This window comes from Solanum lycopersicum, chromosome 8, assembly GCF_036512215.1.
Source record: "Solanum lycopersicum chromosome 8, SLM_r2.1".
Taxonomy (NCBI): Eukaryota; Viridiplantae; Streptophyta; class Magnoliopsida; order Solanales; family Solanaceae; genus Solanum; species Solanum lycopersicum.
The window spans coordinates 26,003,653-26,019,001 of record NC_090807.1 but is presented as its reverse complement, the minus strand read 5'-3'; the positions used below and the strand labels follow the sequence as shown (position 1 = coordinate 26,019,001).

The window sequence follows — 15,349 nt, the reverse complement described above, 5'->3', positions numbered from 1 at the left end:
TTGTGTGATTTTTCTTGTTGAAACTTGTGTAAAATGTCCCTTGGAATGATAGAAAGTGATTGGGTTGCTATGATTAAAATGTGTTTGTAATAGTAACGATAGAATTTCCCATTTAGGGCTTTGTAGCATTAATGACTTAGATCATGAATCTTGTGAAATCTAAACTCTAAGAATGAAGAAATCGTCTTTTGATTGTTGCTATCTGTTGTGTAAACATGTGTGGGTCTAAAGGTGTCAAAATGTGGAGTTTCAAACATGGCCTGATATCTGTCTCAGGACACTAGCCCGAGACCCCATCGACGGACTATCAATTGATCGACAAGCTGTCAATGGGGTGGTGGTGGTGGTAGTAGTAGTAGTAGTAGTAGTAGTAGCAGCAGCAGCAGCAGCAGCAGCAGCAGCAGCAGCAGCAGCAGCAGCAGCAGCAGCAGCAGCAGCAGCAGCAGCAGTAGTAGTAGTAGTAGTAGTAGTAGTAGTAGTAGTAGTAGTAGTAGTAGTAGTGTTTATGACTATTTTGATATTAAAGTTGGATTATTAATTGGGTGGGGTTTAGTTAGTAATCGGTGGGTATTGGATTGGTTTATAAATAATACAAAATAAATTAAATAGTTGAACATCAAGAATTTTAAAAATATTTAAATAGTTTAAATTTAAAATCATTAAATAAGTGGTCAATTTTAAACTCAAAGGTGGATGACAAGGGTATTTTGGAGCCAAAAGGTGGATGAAAATGGCATTTTTGAGTCAATAGGTGGATGAAGGGTAATTTTGTACCATTTTCAATACTTTAAGGATATTTTACACCCTTTTTCCGATTATTTTTTAAAAGAAATCAACTGATGTAATTAATCCTAAATTTCAAGCCTAGAAGTTTATTGAGCATTTATGTCGACCCATTACAATTACTCATAATATAAATAGACTCTTCCGAAAATTAGATAAAATGTTCATTAGTTTAAATAGCCCACTTTAAAAATTAGTAGTGTTCTTTGTCATTCTTCTTCTGTATCTTCTTCGTCTCCCTTCTTTTTTTAAAAAAATGAGATATTGCAAATGTGAATTGTTTTAAGTGAATTACACCTCAAAAAGACTCGAAACATTGAGAGAATTTTATATCTAAAGCTAGTGAATGTTTAGAGATGATTTTGAGTTGATCGAGATTGAAAAGTCAGCGTATACTTCATATATAGTTAAGCTATATTCCAATTTTTGTGTGTATTATAATGTATCGAAAGTGTAGAGTTCATATATAAGTTATATTGTATAGTCAATGTATATTTTTTATGACTATATTTACCGTAAACTAACTACTTTATTGTATATATTTGAAACTAGCCCCATCTCTTTAGAATTTTTAATTCATCAACTACCTTTTAAAAGATAAAAGTTGAACGCACTTGTAATTTATAGGTTTATTCTTTTTCACCATAATGAATCTCTCTTGAACTATTTCAGTAAGATAGTTCATGTATGTGTTATTTTTGTTTGAGAAAATATTTCAAATCCGTCACCGTAAAATTTACTCAAGCATTTTACCTTAACAGAATACACTTATTATACAAGATTAGGAGGGTAAATAAATCTATGCATGGTTAAAGTGCTAAAATAGATGTTAATGTCAAGTTTATATATTTTCTCTTTCTATTTCTACCTTGTACTGTATCTCATTTTTCAATGTTCATTAAATTACCTTCTAGATTCTCTTGATTGTTTCCCTGAGTAATAAACTGATAGCATTTTAATTCTAAATTAAACCTTGATTTTCTCCTAATGCAAGATTTAAGTTAATTGATTTCCTTGACTTAATATTGAATTCCTCAGCCTGTTAATAGTGGATTTAATATTAAATAAATCTAGTACAAATTGTGAAAACGAGGTTGATATCTCACTATAGAGAAGGCCTCATCTATGTCTACCTAAGATTTGGTTGGCAAAATTACCTAATAACCTAGAAGAAAAATTGCAAGCTGGGCAGGACATTTATGTATATGAAACGTTTTTTTAATTATTTGGAATACATATTTCGATATTATTATAATTGGGACAAGTTAGTCCTGCAAGTTAAAACCTATGCAACAACATAACTATGTTAATACAGAATAATGTGAAGACTGCAAATGATCACAAGTCAATGGCTGGAAAATACAGAAAATCTTTGGGTAAGCCCCAAACCCACCTACCAATAGCACCATACAAAATCTTCCTAAATACACAACTGGATAATCACCCTTGCTGAGTAAGGTCTTTGTGACTATACACAATTGATTTATCACCATCAACAATTTGTCCACTTCCCCTTGCAAGCCTATACAAAATTGCAGCATTGGGTAAATAACTCATGTCCAAAATGCACAATGAAATTCAATCCCAATCAAAATAAGTAAAACAAGCTTAAGGAAGAAAACCCATTTATAATTGTAAGAAACGGCTGAAAAAGCATCAAATAGGTACTGGACTCTAGAACTTGGTATAGATTTTAAACAGCAAATAAACACAGTAAAACCATGGCAAACTCATGCCTCTGATCTTTTTTATTGTTTTCATTTCATTTTGGTGATGAAGTATTGATAAAATGGCCCTTAATATATACGGGTTGGACTTATTATGGTCCTTAGATGTATTTCACTAAACAAAAATTAGACATTTTTTGGTCTTAAACCCTAAACTAATGGTAGAGATGACAAAGGTGTAGCAAATGTAATAAAGCTCAAGGACATGTCGTATAGGAAAGAAATCGTATCTAGGTCAAGTTGAGAGAATTCATTTCGACCTGCGTAAGGAAAGATTAAACTGATATCATCTTCTTTACTTCCATTTTCTCTTTTATCATAAGAGATATACGAGTCACCAAAGAGAATTGAGAAGAAACAGTTTTGTTGTTTCAAAAGGCGAACTCTCAAGAGTGGTAGCTTTCCAGGTAGGACTTAAAGCCAGAAAGAAGTAGATGAGGAACTGAAGTAAAAAGACAGTTCATAGCACACATACCATTTAGTTGTTAGCAATCCTTCAACTCCAACTGGGCCACGAGCATGAATACGACCAGTACTAATGCCCACCTATTCACCCAAAACCAAGAAAGACACAGATAAATATGAAACTACAATGCCAAAAGATAATTTGGAATCACTGATAGATTATATACCTCTGCACCAAGTCCAAAGCGGAATCCATCACTAAATCTTGTACTTGCGTTGTGAAATACAGCAGCACTGGAAAGTGAAAAACAAATGTATATTACTACAATGAGCAAAACTTATTATTGGGAACTAATGAAATGCCAGAGGACTTACAGCCTGTTTGGATTGGCTTATTGTAAGTGCCTTTAAGCACTTTTGAAGTGTTTGGGTAAAAATATAAAGAGTGTGTTCGGTAAGAAGGAAAACATTTTCCAGAAAATGTTTTCCGATTTTCTCATGTTTGTTTGGGGCAAAAGTTTTGAAAAATGTTTTGCAAATGAACTCATTTCCCTCAAAATTAAGGAAAAATGATTTCCCTTCAAAAATTAAGAAAACATTTTCCAAAACTCTCCTCCAATTTTAAATTAATTTTTTTATGAAAAACAACAATTTTAAAAAAAAAATCAAATAAAATTCTTATTTTTTTTACCCGATCCTTGACCCTTCACCCACCCACCACCGGCCAGCTCCCCACCCCCCCCCCCCCAAAAAAAAAATATAATTTTGCTTTTTAAAAATATTTTCAACTTCAAATTTTTTATTTTTAAACTCCTCCCCCCCCCCCGGCCAGCGCCCATTTACCCCCAACCCCCAAAAAAATTAATTTTGTTTTTAAAAAATACTATAAAGTTCAATTTTTTATTTTTTCACTCCTACCCCCTCCACCACCACCCCAAATAAAAATTGTTTTTAAAAAATATTTTTCAATTTCATAAATTATTTTCTACTCTAGTAAAAATAAAAGATGTCTCTCAAAAAACATTTTTCATTCATAAATCAAACACAAAATCATTTCCGGAAAATATTTTCTACTCACCAACCAAACATGAGAAAATAAGTCCAAAATCTGCTTGTTTTCCAGGAAAACATTTTCTAGGAAAACATTTTCCATGGAAAACATTTTCCTTTCATACCAAACACACCCAAAAAGTGCTTATAAGCACTTGATTTTAAGCTAAAATGGTAAAAATAAGTCAAAAGTCATAAAGTTAGAATTTCCAACTTTATGGCTTTTGGCTTATAACTCGAAATCGAAAAGCCAATCCAAACAGGTAGTTCGTATGTCAGACTGAAGAAACTATTCATGAGTTGTGGTAAAGGATGAAGTTGAAAAACACAAGAATGATAAGATAAAGTAATCCGGTAAATATACCTGTCAACCTGACGTAAAAAAACTTCAGCAACTTCCTGATCTTCAGTAATGATGCTATCGGTGTGGGCACTGCAGTGAGTTGGGTATAACAAAATAAGGATTGCAAAAGTTTGCATGGAACCGGAGCTTCAATATGAAGTAGTTTTTAAAAAAATAATCATAATGCATCCTAGTAAAAAAATAGGCAAACATAACATGCCTTCCATGCTGATGTATATGATCTATCGCAGCATATACATCTTCAACAACTTCCACAGTGCAAGCTAGTGAACTATATTCGTGACGAAATGTACGTGCCTCTGGAATCATGAGCAGGGAGCTAGCTTTGGGTCCACCATATAAAGAAACCCCTGGCAAAGAGGCAAACATCAGATAACATGTCTTGAATCTAATTAAACTGTTCTTTCAAGGCCAAACAAGTTGAGGATAGTCAGCATCACTTTTCTCATTAAAAGTAATTGTTGCAGATCGTCAGCATTTACCACATATTTTAAAACTTAGGATAGAGCCATTTTCTAGTAATGTTCAATCTAATATGTATTAATCGATATTAAGTTGATTGGTTTGAGTTATGAACAAAAAAGCTACTTCGTTTCTTCTTGTCCAAGTCACTTCTTTTTTTGTCCAGGTTGTTTGGGTGTGACTCCACGTGATCTTTTTCGAGATCATTTTGATGTTTTTGAGAGAAAGGACCCAGATTTTTCCTTTAGTTTGCCATATTACATCCACATGCTCTTTCTCCTTGACTTGACGGCTAGTACACTTCTCAATATAAAAAGATTATGCTTTAAAACTACAGCTCACAATTAGTGCCTTGTATGCAGCTAGTATTACATTGATTAGCTATCCACAAAGCATCTTGAACATGTTCATGAGTAATCCAAATATTATTAACCACTTCTAACCACAATGATGGTAGTGCACAAGACCAGAAAGTCACATTGATAATTAGAAACTATAAATAGAAACACTAGTAACATTAGTAACTCCCATAATATCATAAAGCAATCTATAGGCTAATAAATGAATAAGGATAACCATAAGTGTCGCAGCAATCATGAGATGGCAGAGGTTGCACATACAAGATGGACAGCTTAAGGGTATCCTAAGTACAAGCTTGGATGTAAAGACAAAGAGGGGGTACAGGGTCACACTAGATGAGAACTACAAAGATGGATAACATGTCAGAGCATACAAGGGATGAAATGACAAGTGTGACGCGACCATGGAGCAATCAGAAAATATAAGCTAATCAGGATTCAGGTATGAAGTAACTCATGGATTTTGACAACTGAGATGGACTTTACATAATATTTGATTACTTTTTATGTATCATAAATCAAGTTTGAAACAACAAAGGAGATACAGAAGATTTGAATGAAATACTCAAGGAACAGAACATGTAACATATCTTTTTTAAACACAATATAGATTGTGTATCCTGTTAATTGTAGATGAGATTTAATAACAAGAGTGTTTATGTTGGTGATTCAACTAAAAGCTAAACTGAGATTAAGAAAGTGATCTCAATTTTTCTCCCCTACTCCCAAGTCAGGACCCCAACGTATTCATCTAAGTTGTGCGGACTCTTTTGGTACTGCAACCGTATCGATACGACATGTGTGTGGATGTGGGATTTGGTCAATCGATTTTGGGTATTATAACTAAAATTGATAAAGAAATTTGAGAGAGATGCAATGATTTCTGAAATCAAAACAAAAGCTGGGGTGAAATCATAATTAGGCATATGTCCTTTTAATGTTAAAAGATATTTGTATGAAAAACCAGAAGATGCTTTGAAGATATTTATAGGTCAACATCACTGCTGAATGCGCAATGAACTCAAGAAGTCTATCATGAACTCTAAATCATTTGCAATAACTATGTAACACCAAAAAAAAACAGCAAGGAAGTGTGTTTGTACTTAATAATAATTACAAATTCAAACTTGCTCTCAAAATTTATGCATTCCTTTCCTTCCAAATAGTCCACCATAATTTAGGCATATCTAATTTAGACATTTGAATTATTTTTAGCCAAACCTGCGTACCTGTATACATTACAGGATCCGTTCGCCCAGATCTATTAATTACATCTATGATTGTGAAATTAAGGAATAAACAGATGCAATAATCATGTTCAGTTTCTGTTGACAGTAGATTATGAAGGATCCAATCTCTAGATCCACTCATTTCGGACACCAGCACCCAAAATCAGAAACTTAGGTATTCATGTAGAAGCTCAATTATTGAAGGAGTTCGCAAAAAAAAACCTTTTGTTTGAAGTTCCACAATCAGATCATTAAGACCTCCATTTTGTGCCAAATCCTTATGCACAAGAAGTGTTTCCTATAAGGGAAAGCAATGAAAAATATTCACAAAAAACAGAAAAGAAATAAACTACTGAAGTTAAATACTGGACACTGCTTTACAAAAAGGTATAAAGAAACTACCATCGCATTGCAGGCTGCAGGATAATCGATTTTTGCATCAACAGTAATGCGCTTAGCCATATCCATGTCAGCAGACTTGTCAACATAAACATGGCAAATTCCATCTGGAAGCAAACAAAGTGACTTTCCCATTATCGGAACAGAACTCTTGATATCAAAGCAGAGAAAGCAAGTATAAGTAATTATCATGCAAGTAACATAATTACCAGCATGGCCTAGAACAGGAATTTTTGTTGATGCCTTGATTTGAGAAACAAGTTTATTGCTACCTCTTGGGATAACAAGATCAATCACATCGTCAAGCTGCAATGCAGGAAAAAAACGAAGAACCAAAATCATGTCTGATGTATGTCATGACTTCTTAAAAACGAAAGAGAGATAGAATATAAGTTTCCTAAGATATTCGGCAGTCACCTTAAGTAATTCAGGGATCTCTTCTCTAGAAGTCACTAGTCCAATAAGTCTTTCACCTACACTTACAGGAATTGCCGAGGTAATCACCTGACAACACACACACACACACACACACACACACACAAAAAAAAAAGAGGAGAAGGTGAAAAAGTTGTCATGAAACAAAGAGAACGTGAACCTCCAGTATAGAGTGTATGAGAACATAAAACTATCAGTTAAACCTTGTGTAAGATGGCGTTTGATCTTTTGGCCTCCTTTCCTCCTTTCAACATGAGGCCGTTCCCACTTCGGACTGCTAGAGAAGCTATCTAGTCATGCATAAAAAATTGAAACGAGTTTGTGAACGATAAAAGTATAATCCAAGGATGGGCACTTCAAGCATGCAGAAAATTGCATAAGTTTACATACAGTGACATGTCAGCCATCATTATCCTCACTGCTAGTAACAAAAATGTGTTGAATAACTACTAAAAGTGAGCCCTACTAATTCATATTGGGAAGGGGGGAAGTAAAAGGCATGCAGCTGAGTCTCTATTAGTGGGAAACATCAACTTTGCCAGCACCGCATACCTGTACAAGTGCATCAGGTCGTGACTCAAAAATAATCAATACAACGCCTAATGGAGATGATGATTTCTCCAAGATGAATCCATCAGCAATCTGAACAAGATGACAACATTCCAGAGATCAAATCAACATTCCATTCAGGAAATAAAGGCTTATAATTGAACACAGATCAATGAAAGTTGCAAGTACAAATCCACATCTCTATTTCTTCCAATCTTCCAGCAAGTCAGCCAGTTCATTCCATGACTCAAGAAACTAAACAACCACAAAAATATATTTGGCTATACCGTTCAGTGTAATTGTCACTGGACATAGTGATAGTATAATACCCACTAAAATCGTCTCATAGTTCAGAAGGTTTTCTACAAAGAGGTACTTCAAAAGATTCCTTCACAATCTGTTTGTTCCTCGTGTCAATAAAAATTATTGTGCCACATATATTAGCACTCACCTCCGTTCTTTTTAAAGTGTGACCAAGGGGCTCATCCATGTTAGACAGCACACGAACTGAGTTTGCAAGACTAGAAATCTATGACAAAGGAGTTGTAATTTCAGCAAGAGTACTAAAAAGGTACATGATCACTCAGACTAAGTTGCATAAGTGAGCAAGCTCTTACTTTTCCTGGATTTAAAGCCAGACGAGATATCAAAGACTTCTCATATCCGGCCTGTTGAGCAGCAACCACATCAGCTTCATTCTCAGCGAGGATTGCCTTTTCATTTGCTTCCAGTGCATCAGCTATATCCTGCAATATTTTACTCCTTTCTTGGGAAGACAGTGCCTGGAGGTGAATAAAGAATACATAGTCACATCATTGCAGCTTACAAAACGTTATAGCCAGATGCCCCTCAAAATATACCTGAAGACGTCTGGAACATGCCCTTGCAGCCACTGCCATCTCACGAGCATCAGTCTCTCCAATTGAGGCCCATTTATTGGCATCACAATGAAAGAGTGTGCCTATACGTTCCCCATGCAGCACTTTGATGATGTTATCTGTCGCAAAGCCACTTTATTCCCATGAAAGTGTGCAGTCAGAGTGAGAGAGAGAATCAGTAACAAGTTTAGGCAAAGTGAGCAAGAAACATTGAAAAATGAGCTTTCATACTGAATGTCTGAAGAACAATGCTTCACTGCATATAATACATTTGTAGTGATTCGCATTTGTTTTTCAGCCTTAATTTATTGCATTCCTTTTCAACCTAACCATTTACTGCCACCATCTTGTTCTGCTAACACACCTTTTCTTTTTAAATAACAGTGGTGTGTTGGACCATCTTGCATGCACCTTGTGATTTTTTAACCGAGTACTTACATCATCCCACCAATACATACATAGGGTAAGGTAACTGTGTCCAGCTGGCCTCTGCTAGATTTCAGATTGTGGTCTCCTATGATTTTTAATCCAGTTTCATCAACTGAGTCGCGCCTTGGAAAGCTCTTCATTGAATAGTTATCCTTTCTAGCTAAGCTCCGTAATAGACATTTTCACAGTAATTTCACAAGGACCAAAGATGATATAGAATAATCTCTTTGAGAAGCTCAGGCAACTTAGCGTAAATTCGATTATAACATTTGGTTTCGATTAAATTCCTTTTAGCATGTTGCCAGAATTCATTTGCGTTCACAAATGAGATAAACCTTAAAGACTTTTAACAAATCAACTATTCCTAACGAAGTTGTCAGTTTGCCTTCTGACAAAAATGAGAGTTCATGCAAACAGATTTTAAGGAGCCAAATTCCAGATTTGAAGACAAACCCTTTGTTCCAATTGCTAAAATTTTGGCCACTTTGGCCTTAAAATAATTTGGGCTCAATTTATTTACTGCAACATTTTTAAGGTGCTGATTAGGCCAAAAACGTTTTCTAGGCACTCAATGCAGGGGCATATCTATGTAGAAGGGTGGGGATGCCATGCCACCGGAGGCCTAGGTTGAAATTATGTTGATATGTATAAAAAATCATATCTTTATTAGGCATGCCACCCAGAGAAATGTTAAAGAGGAGCCAGTGGCAAAGTTAAGTTTTACATCTAGTTCAATTCCCATTTACCACACTTCCTAATCATTTTCAATAGTATTCCATGTTTAAGCAAAAGATTATTCCCATGGAACCATAACACCTTTGACACCTATATTTAAATGGACCCCTCTCATCTTTTTCCTTTCTTTTAAATTTTCCCACTCTCCTATTTTCTGTTGTAGATCCTATTTTTTGTAAATTATATTTTCAAAAAATTGTATCTCTCTAGTATGTATTTGTCTGTGTATTACAAAACCTTGTTTTCTCCAATCTCTTTTTCATTTTTTGGTTTACAGTAACACCCGACCTCACCTATAAACATGTACCACAAAATACAATGACCTCACATCATTAAGGTAGTGTGAGATGATTTTTTTGGCAATTATGACTTAATTGTAAAAAATTTACACTTAATTATTTATTGACCTTTTAAATTGATTCATTTCTTTATTTTGCTTTTTATTAGGCATAAAATATATAGGATTTGATTGAAGTTTGAAATTGTGACAGATCCTCCCAGAACTCTCTCATTTCTTGATTATTCCGACAACTACTTTTTACAAATCTTTTTCATACTTTTTGAAAGAAAAAAAAACTACATTTTAGCCTCAACTATTACTTATTGGAGCATCTTCCTAAGCCGATCTTGATTCCAATTTCATACTAACTGATTATTACTATGTATTAATTTCTTTGTGACACCACCTAACCTTGGGGAGGTACACACAGACGTAATGTCTATTCAATATGCTTGCTTAAACTTGTTAACAACTTATGTAAGCACACAAATAAGATGCCTCCTAAACTAATACATGATTGTTTAATTTATCACAAAAAGCGTGAAATATTAACGAATATAAGTAGTTATGCATCACAGAATGTTTCCAAAATATGCTTTGTCGAGTACATTTATAAATAAATTATATATATTTGTAATATTAGTAATATTATTGAAATTTTTTGTTGTACACCAAGTTGTAATTATTTCATTTTTCATTTTCAAGTTGTCTATATAAATCAAAAGTCGAATAACCCAAACTGAACCCAACAACAATGTGCCTAGTGTAATCTCACAAAGTGGGGTCCGGGGAGGATAGAGTCTAAGCAAACCTTACCCCTACCTTGGAGTTGGAGAGATTGTTCATGATAGACCCGCAGCTCAAGGGAAAAACAGTCCAACGAAGAATGGTTAAAGAAATAATGGAGATGAAAAAGTCATGGCTAAATACTACTGACAGCATGGAAAATCATCCAGAACAGTTATCACATCAAATATTTACCCTATTTGGATTGTGTAAATAGCAACATGTCTATGTTCCAAACAGTGCGACACTCAAAACCTCCAAATCATGAATCCGACAATGACTCAATGGAAAAATGGCCATGTCTGGCCCAATTTTTAAAATCTGATTAATTAACAAGCTCAACCCAAAGGATCTTTATGGATACTCAATGCATATCAAAACAAATTTGGGCTTTGGCCCAAGTCAAACTGACTTCAAAAGGACATATTTCTCAAATCTCTTTTAGCCCAATTCTTTTATTATGCCCTAAGTTACACGGACTCTTCACTTTTGGTGTCGCACCCGTGTCGCCACGACATGGGTGTGGGATCCGTGTCTGATTCGGTCTAGCGATTTTGGGTACTTTGACCAAAACTAATGGAGGAAGTCTGAACAGTTTTACAGATTTCTATAATCAATACAAAAACTAAGGCGCAATAGAAGGAAATCAAATACCTTTTATATAGAAATTTCTATGTCACTCATTTTTCTATTTAATGAACTAAGGATACTACATTTGATACCAACTCCCAATTAGGTTATCCATTTTGATTGAAATGATGCATCTTTCTATTTAATGAACTAAGTTTTAACCTGACATCCCATAGATAAAAAGGGAAGTATTTGTTAACTGTTCATACTTCTGAAAGTTCCCAGTTTCAAGAAAAAAATGTTTAATACTTCTCAAAATGCATTCTACACAACACGTGATTTGCAATGCAGAAGTCAGTTTACCTAATGTTCTTTCTTGCTTTTGCTTCTTTTTCATCTTATTTTTTACTTTTTCTTCTTTCTTGTGTGCCTATTTGTGCTTTCAGCAGATCAATATCATGTTTTATCATAGTACAATGACATGTTTTTCACTTTCAACTCCAGTAAAATACCTCAGATTCTTCTGTCTCCCCTACTGTAAGCTATAAATGCAACTTCGATGCAGACTCAATGACAGCATTTTCCCTTTCAGCTCCAGTCAGACACCTCACATTTACTTGTGCATCCTCAACTGAACTCTAGATTCAACTTTGATTCAGACTCTTTTGCTGCACACCACCCTAAATGCTTCTCTTTGGACAGTTACATTGTTTTATTGACAAGAAAAAGGGAAAAACACATAGACAAGAAGCATCAAAAAAATTTATCAACTCGTTTAAGAAGACATCACTTAAATATTTTAAATAAACATGTGTACAAATGAAGTACATAAAAATTAAAATTTAGAATTGAATAAATACTAGTATCATACCTGGTTATGACAACAGGAATGCCAGCATAAGCAGCATACATAGCAGCTTTTACTTTGGCAGTCATGCCTCCTCTTCCCACCCTGGACTTGTCTCCAAAAGTAATCACTCTCTCATGTATTTCCTTAATGTATGTGTAAATCAACTTTGAATCTGGATCACGGGGAGGACCACTGTAAAGACCGTCTACATCACTCAACAGAACTAGAAGATCAGCTTTTAATTCCAAAGCTAGAAGAGCTGCCAGACTGTCATTATCCCAAAATATTCCAGAAGAGTCCTACAAGTAATGTTCATCATTACAATTAAACTATGAGCAGAAAGAATGATTTTTAATTAAAATAGTGGATACAGAAAACTTGCAGGAACTCGAAATCATATTACAGCTACAAACTAAACCTCATCAAAGCAAAGATGAAATTTAGCGCCAAAGTGGCAGGAACCAACGCTAAATGACGTACATAGCCACATGCACTATCTCAATTCATTCCCCTCCCAATCCCAGGAATCAACACTGAGAATAATTACAGAGAACTGATGGGTAAAAGCCTAAATCAGATAGTATACATCTATATGTCATATATATAAATACATATAATTTCATTATGCTTTGTAAGTTATAACAAAGCATAATGAAGTTAACATATAAAAGAGATGCAAGAACATTAGTAACAAAGCAGAAGTTAATATTTGAAAGATATGGATGAACACTAGTTAGGGAATTTCTACGCCCAACACATGGATTGATCTAGACACATGTAAGCAACAGATCAGGCTCTACAGCAAGAAACATTGTTGATCTATCTACTAATAGAGGAACTCTTCACAAGGAGCAAGAGGGTAGCAACTACATAGTAAAATCAGAGAGACACACCTCATAAGGAGCTCTCCGCGTACTGATAGCATCATTCTCATTGAATATAGGTATAACTTTTAGAGAAAGCAACGAATTTACTGTGTCATTGAGTTGTCTCCTAAAATCTGGATCTCTAAAGTCATTATCAGTCACCAGAAGCTGAGCTGATGTCACATCCAACTGTATAAAGATGACACAAAGAATAAAAAGTCAGTAGACAATATTTTCAGCTGAAGACATTTTTGTGGTTATGATAGGCATATCATGAGTTGGACCAAGCAGAAAAGTTCCAAAAACTGTGTGTCAACCTGACTGAACAAAGAATCATACAGAGCCATGAGGCCATTCTGGCCCACAGCAGCACAAGCCTTGCCATCAAGCTCAGTTTGTGGCTTTTGAAGATCAAGAAAACTGCAAATATGATAAATTGCAAGTTAGTAGTAAATTACAAGTACTGGAATTCAAATCCTATCATTGGATCTTGTCACCAAGGATAAAAGATAGAGTTTATTCCCCTTTTCAGTAATACACCAAATCAAAATACTGTTACCTTTGTCAAAAAAAAAAAAGAAAAAGTAATACACCAAATCATGAAGTAATCTTATTGATTCTTCTTCAATTAATGTCTTATTTACAAAGAGGCATTTGTATAGTTCAGTACTTCATAACCTACATAGATATGAAAAACGAAATGAATTACTATCTAAGATCCAAATTCTATGACACTCTTTCCATTTAGAGATCCCAAAGTGACTGACTCTATAATATCTCTATAGAAATTTCAAGAACTCAAATTTATTAAACTATTCAAAGTTTAAACACTAATGTGGTGTTTTTCTATCAAACCAACTTTCCTTATATTACTTTAATATTTTTCTTCTGCCGTCACTAATACAATGTGTTAAATTAGTAACTTAACTAATGCACAGTTTAATATCAACTGCAAATGTAACCTATCTACAAGTAAATAACTTTTTTGACAACAAGGACATAGTAGAAACCTGCTGTTGAGCAACTTCCTATATCTAAGCCGCTGACGACCAACACCTACAGCACCAGAAGTCACCAAAATAACTTCATACCCTTGCGAATTAAGCTCCTGAAGCTGTATGCAGCAAATCCACTAATGTTTAGAATAATGCAATTGATACCAACAAAGAATTTTAACCTATCAAAACAAAATTTAAAAATCCACCTGCTCACAGAGGGCTCCTAATCTTCCAAGTGCTAATCTTCCATCAGCTCGAGTCACAACTGCAGTCCCAACCTTTAAAAATAAAATTTTGTCAGCGAAAAGCCTAAAAAGGGGGGAAAACAAAGGATACACATTGTTGGTTTCAAAAACTAACAAGCAGGTCACTTGTATACATTAAACACGGCTTGAAACAGCGTGAAATTACAGTCAATGTATTTAGTTTGTGCAAGAGAATAAAAAAATCAAATCCTTCTAGGGTAAACGATTTTTTTCCAATCTGAAAAGCAAAAAGGAAAAGAAATTGGAGGATAAAGTTGAGACCTTGACAATGAGTCGTTTGACGTTCTTCACAAATGCTCGAGTTGAATCAACTGTCTCCATTTCTAGGGAAGAAGAGAAATGTAGGAGCAGAAATGTGCAGTCAACTTCCTTCACCCACTTTTCTAGTCTAATATGAGTTTGGGATTGTGGAAATGCTCACCACGTTTTATACTGGTTTTTTTTTTTGGATTTGTCCAACTCAGTCCTTTCACTTTAAACTTGTTTTCTTTTTTGTCCAAATCACATAGTATAAATTAGTACAGTATGTCTTTTCTTTTCTTTTTTTTAGTTGATATCTAAATTATTATTAATTAGTTTGAGAAATACATTTTTATAGTAATATATTTTTTTCTATTTTATGTGCGATTTTTTATTTTTTGAGAGTCTAACAGTTTAATTTTGATTGGACATTTGCATATGAAATTTTCAATTTTTTGAAATAAATTTATATATTTGTAAACGACGTTAAGAGTACTATAAGTCACAATAATTGATAGTTCAAAATGTTAAAATGATCTATGAGGAAATTACGGTCAAAAATGCACTTGTTTAAATCTCAAAATGCGAAAAGTGTCACATAAAATGAAACGAAGGGAGTATACTTTTATCTTTTATTTACGAGATTTTATCACTTCTCATTTCATATGAATAAAATATTTCACCTAAAC

General features: G+C 34.3%; 1 protein-coding gene across 2 annotated transcripts; it reads right to left on the bottom strand.

The window, feature by feature from the left end:
- Positions 1-1,979: 1,979 nt before the first annotated feature.
- On the bottom strand, positions 1,980-14,902 carry PRO2 (delta 1-pyrroline-5-carboxylate synthetase). 2 transcript variants are annotated; one of them, NM_001246978.2, is made up of 20 exons: positions 14,682-14,779; positions 14,361-14,432; positions 14,167-14,270; positions 13,474-13,576; positions 13,184-13,345; positions 12,312-12,589; positions 8,623-8,773; positions 8,380-8,544; positions 8,214-8,291; positions 7,766-7,855; positions 7,417-7,503; positions 7,196-7,282; positions 6,988-7,084; positions 6,782-6,885; positions 6,602-6,677; positions 4,529-4,679; positions 4,330-4,398; positions 3,143-3,209; positions 2,986-3,056; positions 2,185-2,305 (listed from the first exon to the last, which is right to left on the bottom strand). In NM_001246978.2, the coding sequence occupies exons 1-20, from the start codon at positions 14,739-14,741 to the stop codon at positions 2,224-2,226; spliced, it is 2,154 nt and encodes a 717-aa protein (NP_001233907.1). In that variant the 5' UTR covers positions 14,742-14,779; the 3' UTR covers positions 2,185-2,223. The 2 variants fall into 2 exon arrangements, with proteins under 2 accessions (XP_010324853.1, NP_001233907.1); XM_010326551.4 differs by lacking the exon at positions 8,214-8,291 and having other exon boundaries at positions 1,980-2,305; positions 14,682-14,902.
- Positions 14,903-15,349: the final 447 nt, after the last annotated feature.

Coding starts and splice junctions, on each gene's coding strand:
- PRO2 (NM_001246978.2), bottom strand. CDS start 14,741: ATGGAGACAGTTGATTCAACTCGAGCATTTGTGAAGAACGTCAAACGA. Junction 7,283..7,416: donor CAAACGCCATCTTACACAAG/GTTTAACTGATA, acceptor GTGTGTTGTCAG/GTGATTACCTCGGCAATTCC. Junction 2,306..2,985: donor GGATTGCTAACAACTAAATG/GTATGTGTGCTA, acceptor AATTTTGTATAG/GCTTGCAAGGGGAAGTGGAC.